The 13,755-nt window shown below is 42.2% G+C and overlaps 2 protein-coding genes across 2 annotated transcripts; both read left to right on the forward strand.

Moving 5' to 3' along the window:
• The first annotated feature begins 676 nt into the window (after positions 1-676).
• Positions 677-4,522, forward strand: lmod1b (leiomodin 1b (smooth muscle)). Its single transcript, XM_079266294.1, has 3 exons — positions 677-1,026; positions 1,989-3,719; positions 3,798-4,522. Exons 1-3 carry the CDS (start codon positions 739-741, stop codon positions 3,822-3,824), a joined length of 2,046 nt encoding a protein of 681 aa, XP_079122420.1. The 5' UTR covers positions 677-738; the 3' UTR covers positions 3,825-4,522.
• Positions 4,523-8,383: 3,861 nt separating this feature from the next.
• timm17a (translocase of inner mitochondrial membrane 17 homolog A (yeast)) lies at positions 8,384-12,866 on the forward strand. The gene is made up of 6 exons (XM_079265410.1): positions 8,384-8,455; positions 9,617-9,716; positions 10,010-10,073; positions 10,233-10,361; positions 10,810-10,920; positions 12,003-12,866. Exons 1-6 carry the CDS (start codon positions 8,430-8,432, stop codon positions 12,077-12,079), a joined length of 507 nt encoding a protein of 168 aa, XP_079121536.1. The 5' UTR covers positions 8,384-8,429; the 3' UTR covers positions 12,080-12,866.
• Positions 12,867-13,755: the final 889 nt, after the last annotated feature.

Below are 13,755 nucleotides of genomic sequence, written 5' to 3' on the forward strand. Positions count from 1 at the left end.
TGTATTTCACTGCATATATTTAAAGACCATGTGAATCGAACACATAATTCAGTTTCTCCCTAACTCATTGGCCTGCTTGTGTTATATTGAGCTGCTGTGAAAACAAAACTGTATTTTTAACTCGTACTGTTTCTCCCAAAATGTTAGGAATGCGTTGATTCAAGACTCTCTGGAAAAAGTCCCGAACAGAAACACTGATGTTCTCACCGTGGCAAAAAACCTAATGTGAAACTCTAACTAGTTAAAATCAGATTCATTACTCAACAAAAAAAAATTGGAACTGGTCTCAATATAAACAAACTGTGTAATAGGAAGTCTGTGTAACTCTGCTCCGGCATCTCTGTAAACGTCAGCCCTTCCCATTGCCTTTAAAGGAGTGTGTACCCTGAACTAAATATGGACATGCACTTTAACAGGATTTCAAAGAATGTCCCAGCCTCACAGTCCGCTTTGATGATGCGAGGCTCTTGCAGTTCATCACTGGTACCCCTCACTGCAAGACCGAGAGTCCTGCCTCTTTGCACCCGGATTGATGCCTCTGGTGGCTTCTTGGCGAGCAGGACGCCACAGGACAGCAGGACGCCAGCTCTGACCTGTGGGAATACTTCTCAACATCGGAGAGAGATTACCCAATAATCAGATTTGAAATAAAGGGATTTACTGTACTACACATCAACAGCACCTCCAAACAACCCAAATTTCTCTACAGCCTTTACCCCAGATTTTTTTTTCGCAACCATGTCCAGGAGAAAGGTGAGAGGCTTGACCTGTACGGGCCGCCAGGTCAGCGAAGACCCGGACCTGGACAACCTGCTGTCCACTCTCTCCCCCGAGGAGATGGAGGAGCTGGAGAAGGACATGATGAAAGTGCCGGACATCAAGCCGAAGGACGGGAACATCGTCGTCCAAGGGGAGAGCCAAGCTGCGCAGCCACCGACGAGCAACAATGTCCGCGACGCTAAGCTGGACAGCAGGCGTGAGAGTGACCGTAAAGGGAGGCTCAGTGAGAGGGAACCGTCATTTGAGGTTTGTGAATGCTTAAAGACCCATTACTCTTAAGATGTTTGTGTTTGAGCAGTTTTTAATCACAACTACCCGCTAAGTTACATGACTTTATCAAATCGAACAACAATGTATACCCTTATGATTGATAGATTACAGCATTATGTCCCTGAGGCACACTAATGATAGCTCTCGTGTTTCATTTTGCCTGAAGCAAAGCGCCAACTGGAACCCATCAGTCCATCAGTTCATAAACAGCCGGGAGTTGGCTTCTGTTCCTCTCTGATTCTTGCTTACATGTAGTTCTACATTCTTAATTATCTTCTCACAAGAGGAGAACCAGCATCAGAAACACAGCTAAGTGTTTCTTTTATTCTTATGACGTGCTGTAAAAGCACTGCTTAGCGCCAGGTTTCTTGCAGTTTGTGTGTTTAAAGGAGAGGCACTTGAGTCGCTGGAGCGGAGGCCCTGCGGAGCTTCTTAATCCCGGCCTGATGGAATTCCTTGGTTGATTGCTCCTACGCTCACTGCCTTTTAAGGATACATCTGCCAGAGCCACGGCCTCAGACAGCAAAACAGATGGAGACTCACAAATCAAACACTTTGCAAGCTAATCGCAGCGAATGTATCCCTGCGCTATTAAAAAAAAAATGTCTCCTTGCCCTTTTGCTGACTGTCAACACACCCATCCCATATTGTGTCAGGGAGAGTGTGTTTACAGTGAGCAGATGGACGAGGAGCTGTTTGACAGTAAAGTGATACAGTATTTATATATGGATATTTGGTGTTACATCACAATATACATGGCATGTAATATATACCGTATGTCTGTAAGAACAAGTTCTGTACTATATAGCCAATCGATTATTTGACTTATGACACAGATGTCTTGACAACCTGTGATATATTTTGATAGTTGCATCTACCTAACCGCTTTACTTTGGGACATAACACTGCTCATACTCCTCATATTCGTCCTCCTGCAGGGTGAGACAAAGAAGGAGAGCCGGAAGCAGGAATATCTGAGGAAAATGGGCCTGAGCCAGGAGGGCAACGACGACGTGACAGAAGGGCTACAAAGACAAACTCGTGTCTCAAGTGAAAAAGATACTACGGTGGACAACAGAAACAGCAAAGGTCCTGAAAGTTTGAGAGAGGAGCGAAGTCGGCTTTCGAGTAGACACTGGAAGCAAGAAAGCAGAGAGGGCGACGTGAAAGAGGAGACCAAAGAGAAACACGAGGACAAGATAAGAGACAGGAGAGAAAACAGAGAGAGCACAGGTAGCAAAACAAAGGACATGATCTCAAAGTTGCAGGAAAAAAAGGACGACGGCAAAGAGAGGAAAGAAGACTGCAGGAGAAGAGATGAGAGCAAAACCAAAGACATCATCTCGAAGCTACGAGAAAAGCATGAGAAGGATACGGGCAAGGAAAGAGAGAGGAAATCGGAGAGTTTCAGGACACAAGGGCGTGTCTCTCAAATGTTGGAAAAGCAGAGCAAAGCACAAGAAAGCCCGGCCCCGCCGAGTAAAGCAGAAGAGAAGAAGCCTAAAGAGGAGGAGAAAAAAGCTGAAGATAAAAACAAGCCTGATGCCAAACTTGAGCGACAGCCATCAGAGAGCGGTGAAGTGCAGGTGAAACATGACAAGGCAGAGAAAAGAACAGATAGAGAGGAGCTCGTCAACCACAGTGACCACGTGAAAGAGAAGGAGAAGAAGACAAGCACGGAGAAGAAAGTAGAGGAGAAAAAGGAAGAAGAGGGGAGTGATGGAAAAGGAACTGAGAAACTTGGCAACTGTGTGGCCGTAAACAGCCCAAACAGCAAGGCGAAGGAGGAAGAGGAGGAGGAGGAAGACTCCAGCATGTTCGATGAGCTGATGGAGCAGGTTCGCAGCAACGACCCCTCCCTCACTGAGCTCAACGTCAACAACTCGGAGGTCATCAGGACGAAAACACTCATGGAGTTCGCAGAGGCTTTGCACAAGAACACCCACGTGAAGAACTTTGCTTTGGCCAACTGCCGCGCGGACGACCACGTGGCTTATGCCATCGCAGGCACGCTACGCAGCAACAAGACCATCACCAGCATCAACGTGGACTCCAACCATCTCACCGGCAAGGGCATCCTGTCTCTGATCCAGGCGCTGCCACACAACGCCACGCTGACCGAGCTTCGCTTTCAAAACCAGCGTCACATCTGCGGCGGGAAGACCGAGATGGAGATGACCAAGATCCTGAAGGAGAACACCACCTTGCTCAAACTGGGCTACCACTTTGAGTTAGCGGGACCCAGGATGACCACGACAAACATACTGAGTCGCAACATGGACCGGCAGAGGCAGAAGCGCCTGCAGGAGCAGAAGCAGGCCCAGGCCAACGGGGAGAAGAAGGGGACGCTGGAGGTACCCAAGGCGGGTGGTGGGGGATCTCTGAGAAACTCGCCCAGAGCTTCTCCCATACCGTCACCTGTGCCATCGCCAAAGCTGACTCCTAAAAGAAGAGCTGGAGGTCCGGCTCCACCGCCACCACCTCCGCCTCCTCCCGGGGGTGGACCTCCCCCTCCTCCACCTCCCATGCTGGATGTAGACGCCCTGAGGAACTCTCTGACCCCGGTGTCGCAGAGGAAACTGGATGGAAGAAGCCCGGGCGGTGGTAAGAACTCAAGGGACCAACTGCTCGCCTCGATTAGAGGACGCGAGAAGCAACAACTCAAGAAGGTATGTAAGATGGGTTTATGGATAGGTTTGCTCTGCCGCAATATATCCTCACGTACTTACATCTTATTTTTCCCACAGGTGCCGGTGCCAAAGTGGTTGCAGTAATATTTCCTGTTGGAATATGAAGTGGAAAAAAGAAGAGAGAGGCAGAACAGACATTTCACCACAGGTTTTTTTTATGAAGATAATCTCTACATTCCCCGGATGCAGGGGAAGAACTGTGCTGCGGGACGGATGGAGAAAGTGAAACATGAGATGCCCGATCGATTGGATGACCAGCCCTCACAATGAGTTCTCCCCTCAAGCACTGGACCAAAAGGACTCTGTGGAGAAGGAGTGATGCAGGGCTCTCTATTAACCGACTGCAAAGAGTGCCATGAGTGTTGTGGTTGTTGTTGTCTTCCCTACATATTGACGCTTTGCTGGTTATTTGCACGAGATAATATGAAGCTGGGAGTTTGCGATGAGCTTATTGATAAGAGATTCAAATAACTCTTTATGAAATTCTAATATACAAAAAGTCTATCGGCGATATAGTGGACTTTAATTTGATCGTTTATTTATTTGTGGAGAGACAATCCACCTCATATTTGTACATCTGTTCAAACTGGGAATTCTGAAATGGCGTAAATATCAGGGAATTAACAAACATGGCGGCCTGACTTAAGAAAATCTGGGTAAGAAAAGAGAAAAGGGTCACGGTGGTCTTTGATTGTGTCTCATTGCCAAATCTCATGACATCTCAGGCAGGATTTAATGGATTGGAACGCAGCCCAGTGGAATCCTGGTGCATGACGAAAGAGTTTTAGCATGGAAATAATTACATAATGCATTTTTATCCGGAAGTGCAAATGGCTGTCCTTCAGTATCTGATGTTATAATTTGTACAGAATCATTGTAGCGAGGGGGTTTGAATGCCTTAACGTCTTAACCTTCAGGGGATTTGTAAAAGCATTACTGGCTTATATCAACCCTCCTGTTGATTTATGCCTTCATGTACTTTTAAGTGAATGTCATTTTCAAAGGAATTTAATGATAATCATAAACCAGAGGGGCACTCACATGTGCACTGTGTAATGAAAGAGTATCTGTCATATTTGATTACACATGCCTTTCTTACAGAGCCTGTATTTCTTCAATAAAAGATTCCGGTATTTGTTTGGTTTGCAATGAAACGTCACAAGTGTAACGTTATGCCTGGCTGATACCATTACAGAGAATATGAACAGTATGTGTAAAGTTAAATGCAACTGACATTTATAATATATTCCAGTATTAGAAATCAAGGTATGTATGTATTAATATATATACAAAATATTCTGTACACCTAATGGGCTGTCATTCATTACAGTTGGTTTATAGGCTCTATAAAATCATTCACTCTTAATAATATACTCAAGTATTTCTATTTTCACTGTCACTTTAGGTCGAGCTGTAGAAAGATATGCACAGTATATACAGAGCGATATATAGATGTGTATCACAGTCAACAACTAACCTGCAGCATAAATCATTTAAAGGACTCCTATAATGCTGCATGTGAATCCTCACAACTGAGTTACCCGAGTTAATTTAAAGAACCTCTCCATCGTTATACACCCATTTACATGCATGTGCTTCTGCAACCAGAAAACAAGAACATTTCTTCACATTTCACTTCACACTGCATGTTTAAAGCTGCAGACAAACAGCAGAAGCTGTGTAGTGTCCACCCTCCAGCTGGTGAGGCAGCCATCAACCTGAGAACAGCACCACCAGGAGCAGGCCACTTTATGTCTCCATATCCCTGCCTCAGCCTCTGCATCCATGAAATGCCTATATTTGGGCATTTCTCAAAGAAAGCTTGCTCTGCAATTCATTCCTTTCTCGTTCCTAATAATGGGCTGCCGGCCAGCGGTCTGTCTCTGGGCTGTAGCTGCTCCTCTGACCAACAGCACCGAGTTTAGACGGAGGAAAAAGTGGGGAAGGAATGAAAATGTTGAGATTACCGATGTTCAGCTCCAGCAAAGGCGATGTAAGGAGAACCTGGTGATCATTTGTATGCAGAAAGTTGCTCAGTGAACATTCTTTTTTATTTCTGTGTGTTTATATCAGGTTAACTGGAGTTCAGTAGGTTGACTGTTTTTAAGGGTCCTTCGTCACTGTAGTATGGCTGAATAACCCACTAGGAGGCCCCAGGGCAAAAATGAGCTGTTGGTCCCCTATTGACCCCCCTTTCCTGGAATAAAGCAAACAAATGAATCTGCACCATGTAAGCACAGTATCAGCTAATATAATAAAAGTCTTAAAACAAAAATGTAGAACCAAAATCAGGTAATAAAACACGATGCAACTATGGCGCCATAGTTTGTTCTCAAAAGTAACGACAAAGTGTTTTTGGATTTACGACCTTGCATCCGACAGGCCTCTTCTCCATGCCAATGATGGCCAAGGCTCATGGGTATTGTAGTATTTAGACCCGTCCGCCATGCCAAAAAATCATTTTGGCATGGCAAAAACATGATCTCTCGGAAACTAAACTACAATAATATGTGTGACGATGTTGTTTCTGTTGACAATATGTAGAACAAGTCATCTCCTCTGCAGTATCACAGATACCTGGCATACTTCTCCATGGGCCACCCGTTTATCACAGACTAAGGAAGATTTTTATCTTGCTACTGTTACTATTATTGCTAAATCTCTAAGTTTCTGCTAAGTCTTTAAGGGCCTTGAGGCATATATATATATATATATATATATATATATATATATATATATATATATATATATATATATAATATATATAATGTCTCAGCAGGTGCTGCATGTCTCTCACTCCCTAACTGTCCGTGCTGGATCTGTCCCCGTTGTTTTAAAAAGCTACCAGTAAATTAGCATGACGTCATCCAGCTAGCCAAACCTGTCTGTTCGCGTACTGCTTCCCTTTCCTGCTGTCTGATTGTGCAGTTTCTCCGCTAACTTATTTTGATTATTTTGGGCCGGTATTGGACCGGCCCAAAACCCCGTCGGTAAACAGGGGCGGGCTGGCCATAGGAGATACCGGGGGAATCCCGGCTGACACTGCGTATAACCATCTGATACTAGCCCAGGGAATCCCGGTATCCCCTATGGCCAGCCCGCCCCTGTCTACAACCCATAGCTGCACTGAAAGATAAAATAAAAATAACGAGTATAAATCAAATAAAAAATATATTATATATAAGATAAAATAATTTATATTTCTCTCTTTCTGTCTTGGCTAATCGCACTCACGCACGCGTCACTGAATGCCATGGAAACTGACCGACCGAGGTTACTTGAGGCCTCAGAACTTTCTGATCGCTCACTCTGCACTTGGACCTGAGCGTAAACACCTCTTGGACATACCGTGGAGAGCCGACTCTTTGAGTTTTTAACTTCTTGAGAAAAGCTACTTCCGAAACTTTTTGGAGAAACGACTAGATCGCTGTACTATCGTGGACAACAGAAGCGCCTGAAAGATCTTTGGCTGAAGGAGGAGCACCTGCGGGGAGTGTGCTGTGAGAGATGGCCCATCCCTGTGCTGGTAAGTCAATTTTTACATTTATTTTAGCATTTTTCTTTTGATTCACCCCCTTCAAAGCATTTAAAGCATTCTCAGTTTAGAAATCAGTGAAAGGTGAACAGTTGACACTAGGACAACTATGTAGAAGAAAAGATGTTCACTTTGCCTGATATGTAGCTTGACAGAGTTCTCCATGTGTGTCCTGTTCTCATGTTTCCTTACCTCCTCATCCCTCACTCCCGTAACTGTCTCCAAATTAAGACATTAGTCCATTTGTAATATCTCCATTTGACCATCTTGTACTTAAGGTTACGGTGAAATTAGCTCTCATCCTATATAAAGCCTTTACTAATAGGACAACCAGTAGAGAGGACAATACACTTCTGATGTGTTATTGTTGCTGTCACACCGTTGTGACTGTCACCTTTTTCTTTTATTTATTTAAACCCACAATAAGACATCCATGTAAATGATTTCTATATGAATGTGTGTATATTCTGCTGTGTAAAATTCGTCAATCTTCTAAGTTTGCATCCTTGTGTGAATATTATTGATACGCGTTTCTCTTTTCATCATTTACGCAATGTGATTTGGACAATTTTGGAGAAAATAATCCTGCAGGGGAGGGTGACTGCCTTGCAAGCAAAAAATATAAAGTATGTGCATATGTGTTACTGCAAGTTAATAAACACGTTTGTTGACATTTGTTTTGCTGCTGTTGTGTTTGTTAACTGTCCTCTGCCTTATTGCAATAGGCTCTTGTCTCTACTAGAAAAATTCATTGAGAAATAAATAAATATAAATAAATGTATATGTATATATATTTACTTAATCTCTCTCTCAATTTCGTTTCCAATACTTGTTGTATTAGAATAAGCAGAGACGGGTTGTGTAATGTTTACAGGTCAACCACTGACGTTAATAAATAAACTGCTGGTGAGTAGGCCACATGGTCCCAATGAATATTATTTTCGAATGCTAAATATAAGTCAGGATAACAAAGCAACAATCTAAAATGTTGACTTTCCTTACCAGATAATAAGATGTTCCCACAATGTTACATCTCCCTCTAGCGTGTAAGCGGCGCTTAAAACACATGAAACGCTCATCTCAAGGCATCACGTTGTGTAGTTACGTCAGCTTGCCGATAAGCGTCACGTCAGAGGGAACAGTAAAATAACAAGATGGAGGAGTATGCCAGAGAACCATGGTGAGTCTTAAAACCAGATAAAATGGCCTTTTTACCAAGTCCTCTGTGTGAGGTAACTACCACTTCTAGTGTTTGTACTTATTTCTATGTTACAACATGTGGTATAACACGAAACGTCTCTAATCCGGCTGGCTACCTGTCGTTAGCACAAATGCTAACTTTACATAGAGATGCATTGGCTGTGTGTGCTAGCATCAGACCGCCGTTCCTCTATCACGTTGTTAGTGACCTTGTCGGTTTACTCGCTCACATGTCATTACATTTAGTGAACTGACTCCGGTCACTGCGTGTACAAAGTGTTATATGATCTACAGTGAACAGCAAACCCCGCTGTCACAATTTCATCAGTGCAGTGTTTCAGTTAAGAAAGTGGCTTTAGCATGTTGCTAAGCTAGCATAGTTAGCTACCTGTGTGCTATCGTTATCTGCTGGGGGCAGCCTGGGATTGCGCAACAGCTGCTGAAGGGTGCTCGGAGACGTGTCCAATTTATCTTAAAACGCAGGAACTGAGCTTAATTCTATCGAGGTGGATGTATTTATGTTGCAAGTGTTAAGCAGCAGTGACAGGTTTATTCCCACGGTCTGGTACCAAACAGGTCCAGGACCTGTATTACGTTTAATTATCTCCAGACCAGGTGGTACATGGTTGTGTAATGACCAGGTAATAAAGACATTTTCTAGAAATTATTGTTTTGCACTGCTTTTATTTAGCATTTAGTAGCTTTAAAATAAATTAATATAAACTAGTTTCTATTCACTCACAAGTTCTGCTTAAGTAGAGATGCACTTAATCTAAATAAACAGTGACGACAGATATTTAAGTGGTGATAGAGATTTACAGAATATATTTTATTTAATGGATTTATAATGAGACATGCAGTGTTTATGTGATCTGATACAATTGTGTTTTTAAAAAGTCATTGTCCAAATGAAAAACTAAGTACACTTTTAAGAAAAGCTTTATTTTATTTCCATATTATCCATATGTAGAAAGTGCTTGTTCCTCTCCGATTACCCTCAACTTCCAATCCATACTCATGATGCATATCAAGATTAAACCTGCAATCAGAGATCTATGAGATCATGATATTGGCCCATATAAATGCAACTTCGTACTATGCATGATGATGACCTTTGCTAATGGCTGTCTTACGCTTTCAGCCCCTGGAGGATTGTTGACGATTGTGGGGGAGCCTTCACCATGGGAGCTATTGGAGGAGGAATATTTCAGGCAGTCAAAGGCTTCAGAAATTCACCCTCGGTAAGTTCACTCATGCAGCTTAACACTTTTCTTTGCTGTGTTGTCTCAATTAAGTACAACAATTATGACCTCCTTATACAGATCATACTACATACAGCGTTAGTTTGTTTTAGCAGTGTTACTGTATGATAACATTTACATGATTTTAACAGATAATAAGTACAACATTGCAACTTGCATTTTCCGGGTCTTAAATTGTCATATTCTGCATTTTTCTTTCATCGTAAATGCAGGTATCTTGAATTGTCAATGAATTTCCATTGATGTGTGTTTTGTGTTGCTCTCTGTTGTAGGGTATGAACCACAGAATGAAAGGTAGCATGACTGCCATCAAGACCAGAGCCCCACAACTTGGAGGTGAGGATGACTGCTGAATTTAAATAGTATCCGCCTGAAAGTGAAAAGAACAAGGGCTGTTGTCAATTTAATATGTCATGTTGATGTTCTGTTTAAGTCTACAGTTGTTCTCCTAACTTGTTTCTTAGTGAACTGGAGTGAATCTTTTTTGGGTTGCAGGAAGCTTCGCAGTATGGGGAGGCCTCTTCTCCATGATTGACTGTGGTTTAGTAAAAGTACGAGGGAAGGAGGATCCCTGGAACTCCATCACGAGTGGGGCCATGACGGGAGCTATCCTCGCTGCAAGAAGTGAGTACGCTTAGAAGAAGCTGGCAGCCATAAGTTGAACAGATAGCACATACATGCAAAAGGCAAACAGTGATGTTTGAGTGTGCAAAGAAACATCCGTAAGAGTATTCAATGTTTGGCTACCGTTAAGGAAAGAGTGGATATGTGTTTGCTTCGCGGTTTGGCGATATGTTACAAAAATGTCCAACCAGCCACCGTGAGCCACATCCGTCAAACACAAAGGTGGCTAACGTTAACTATAGGCTGACACTACACGTGAAGATTATGAGATCGGTGTTCGTTTGTCCCAGAGTCTTGCCCTGATGTTAGTTATTAGTTGGCTTATTTTTTAAAATAACTGTTAATTCATCATTATTGGACACAGAAGTGGAGGTGAAATGCTGACTTTCTTTGGAGCTCGGGGATTACACATTGGTTTGATGTATTACCGTTTCCTGTTCCTCTGCAGATGGACCGATAGCCATGGTAGGCTCTGCAGCTATGGGAGGGATCCTGCTGGCGTTGATAGAGGGCGCTGGGATCTTGCTTACTAGATTTGCCTCTTCACAGTTCCCAACTGGTGAGTAATACTTGTGGAATTGAACGTTTGTGTCATTGAACAATTTATGACGTAAAGGATAACACACAGACAGAACACAGTTTGATGATTTTGTATACAAATGAATATATACAAATTTAGTTATAATTCTCCCTCACTTACATCAGCTACGTGAGATCAGAAGTCAGTCAGTCAGTCAGTCAGTGAGGTATAAACACCTCTGTGGTTGTGAAACATGACCTCTGCTGTGGCAGAGACAAAGTGCCTCTGTTTGCCCTTCATCTGACTAGTTGTTTGTTGTTGACTATACTGTGTAGATATGTTAGTCACCTCTCCACCTGCTAGCATGCTTTACACAAAAAACATCTAATCCCAATGCAAACTGTAACTTGTAATATAATACCAGGTGTAATGTGTTTCTGCAGACTGAGTAAAGGCCTGGTTTTAAGCTGGATCATCTTATATTTTCAGTTTAATTAGTGTTTTAAAACCGTTTTATCACAATTCCAAATTCACAGAATGTCTTGTTATCAGGAAAAATCAAAAGTTTCCCACCTGACAACGATGACGGCCCTTTTTGTTACGCAATACATTTGGACAGGTCACAGCAGGAAGAGCACAGGTGTAATCAATCACAATCACAATGGTTTCTATCTCTGACACAGCAGAGCCCTTGTTAGTGTTATTAGTTGCAGCTGTGCTTTTCCTCACTGTCTGCTGTGAAAAAGGTTTGATTCTAATAATGTGTCCAACTTGTGCACTACATATAAATAATATGAAGTATTTATTATGTACTTCGAATAGGATATTGTTTTTGCAGTTGGTATACAAAAGTCTGTGTTTACCGAGTGGTGTTCTGAAGATTAAAAATCTTCTTCTTTTTTTTTGTCTGATCTTTTATTTTCACCACCTACTGTAACTATACTTTATTTTCTGATTGGTTTCATGCAGTAATTGATTACTCAATTAACTGTGAAAGCAATACTAAAATCTGCCTGGAATAAGTATGTCGTGTGGAATTGGGGCCCAGCTCAGATGTTAATGTAGTTATATTTAAGGATGTTTGCCCTCTTAGTTAACTGTTTACCCTCGCTGTCTCTCAGGGCCCCAGTTTGCTGAGGAGCCGGCCCCGGCCCCCATGCCCAGCTCGTCCTTTGGCGACTACAGACAATACCAGTGAGAGGACTCCCTCACTTCTTGTCCACTATAGGCCTTTTTGAATTCCTTGCTGAAGTTACAAAGAAGAAATGGAGATGTAAAACACCACACATGAGAGAATAGCAACTGCACCCAACTTTATGGACCGTGAAGGACAGAGTACATCTTAATTTTCCTTCTTTCAAGAGCCATGTACAGATCAGCCTCGTGCCATTGTCCGCCTTGTCATGTGCATCTGTTTCACCTAACACTGGTTAAATACAAACACGTGGTGAGACTGGGGATGAGGTGTGTTTTTCTGTTTCCTTCATATACATTATGTACTGCATGTAGCCCGACGAGTGGCAGGTCCAGACTGACGAGCTTCGGACAGTGTTGAATCGAGCAAAAACACGTCACACGTGGAACGTTATAAATTATACGTATGGTGTACTTCTGTGTATATACGGTAAAGGCTTTCTGCTTGTAGTCCCTCATAGTCTCATTTGCCTTAAATATGTCAGCTGCTTGGGCTGGCCACTTACATTTGGCTAGAATATATTTACTTTGATTTTAAACAAACTAGTCACAATGCTATTCCTGTGATAATGGTTTTGTTTTAAATGAATTAATTTATTGTAGATGCAGAGTTTTACCAATGTTGTATTTTATATTACAGTGCTTTTACAGCCAACACAAAGGTTTGGGAAAGGCTGCTAATGACAGGGTGGCCGAGGCAGTACCAATGAATGGAGAAACTCAAGCAAGGGATTGATGCGTACTGTATGATAGATCACAGTATGGTACAATAAAGAAATAAGTTACCTGTGTTTGTTGTGATCTTATGAATACAGTTATGCATATATCAGTTCTTGTCTGTCTCATGAAAAGTGTAGATAATGAAGTAGAATGAGTTTACGACAAGCTTTTTATGTGTACTGTCCTTTAGCTGCAATCACCCATGATGCATGCTGCCTGGGCAGGAGCGCTCATTCCCCACTAGAGGGTACTCCTCGCAAACATTCAGGCCAGTACTGCTCTTTCTTTGCTTGGCCAAGTTTGTGCAACTGGCTGTTTTAGGATGTGTTTACAAAAGCCACATAAGGGAGCACTTTCCTCTCACATTTTTGCATGTTTGTGTCACACACACACACACACACCTGTTACCTGTTTGAAGCCCCCGCTGTGTGGTGACGGGTGAAGGACACTGGAGGCGCTGGGGAAAGGACGGTTGATGTAACTTTAACGTCACCAGTTTGATATGCGAGGTCAGGGATCCACGAAAGAGCTGTACACTTCAGACTTAAGCCGAGCATTAGTCACAAAAAAAATATATATATATATATCAAAAAGAAACAAGATATGACTCAATCATTTAAGTCTCAAGTTTTAACCAGAACAAATACATCCAGAACAATTTAGAATAAATACAAAACCTTGTACATGACACACTTTAGATAGTAAGTCTGGGATTTAAAAGATTTTAGCAATTAATCTTGCTATTTGGTTGAATCATCAAGTAATTACTTGATCAATAAAATGTGAGAAAATTGAGAAAAATCGCACATCACAGTTTTCAATTTGATATTTTTAAGGGCTTGTTTTGTCAAACCAACTCTCCTAAATATTCAGTATTGTGTGTAAGAGAAGACTTCGAGGACCAGAAGATGAAAAATGTTTTAAGAACTGAAGAATTTTGGCCTTTTCACCAAAACAAAG

The sequence above is a fragment of the Melanostigma gelatinosum genome, assembly GCF_949748355.1.
Source record: "Melanostigma gelatinosum genome assembly, chromosome: 3".
In the NCBI taxonomy this organism is placed as follows: Eukaryota; Metazoa; Chordata; class Actinopteri; order Perciformes; family Zoarcidae; genus Melanostigma; species Melanostigma gelatinosum.

Bases quoted from the DNA above. Each gene is read 5' to 3' on its own strand.
- lmod1b (XM_079266294.1), top strand. From the start codon at position 739: ATGTCCAGGAGAAAGGTGAGAGGCTTGACCTGTACGGGCCGCCAGGTC. The intron at 1,027-1,988 runs GTTTGTGAATGC...GTCCTCCTGCAG, and splicing joins AGAGGGAACCGTCATTTGAG to GGTGAGACAAAGAAGGAGAG. The intron at 3,720-3,797 runs GTATGTAAGATG...TTTTTCCCACAG, and splicing joins AGAAGCAACAACTCAAGAAG to GTGCCGGTGCCAAAGTGGTT.
- timm17a (XM_079265410.1), top strand. From the start codon at position 8,430: ATGGAGGAGTATGCCAGAGAACCATG. The intron at 10,074-10,232 runs GTGAGGATGACT...TTTGGGTTGCAG, and splicing joins CAGAGCCCCACAACTTGGAG to GAAGCTTCGCAGTATGGGGA. The intron at 10,362-10,809 runs GTGAGTACGCTT...GTTCCTCTGCAG, and splicing joins AGCTATCCTCGCTGCAAGAA to ATGGACCGATAGCCATGGTA.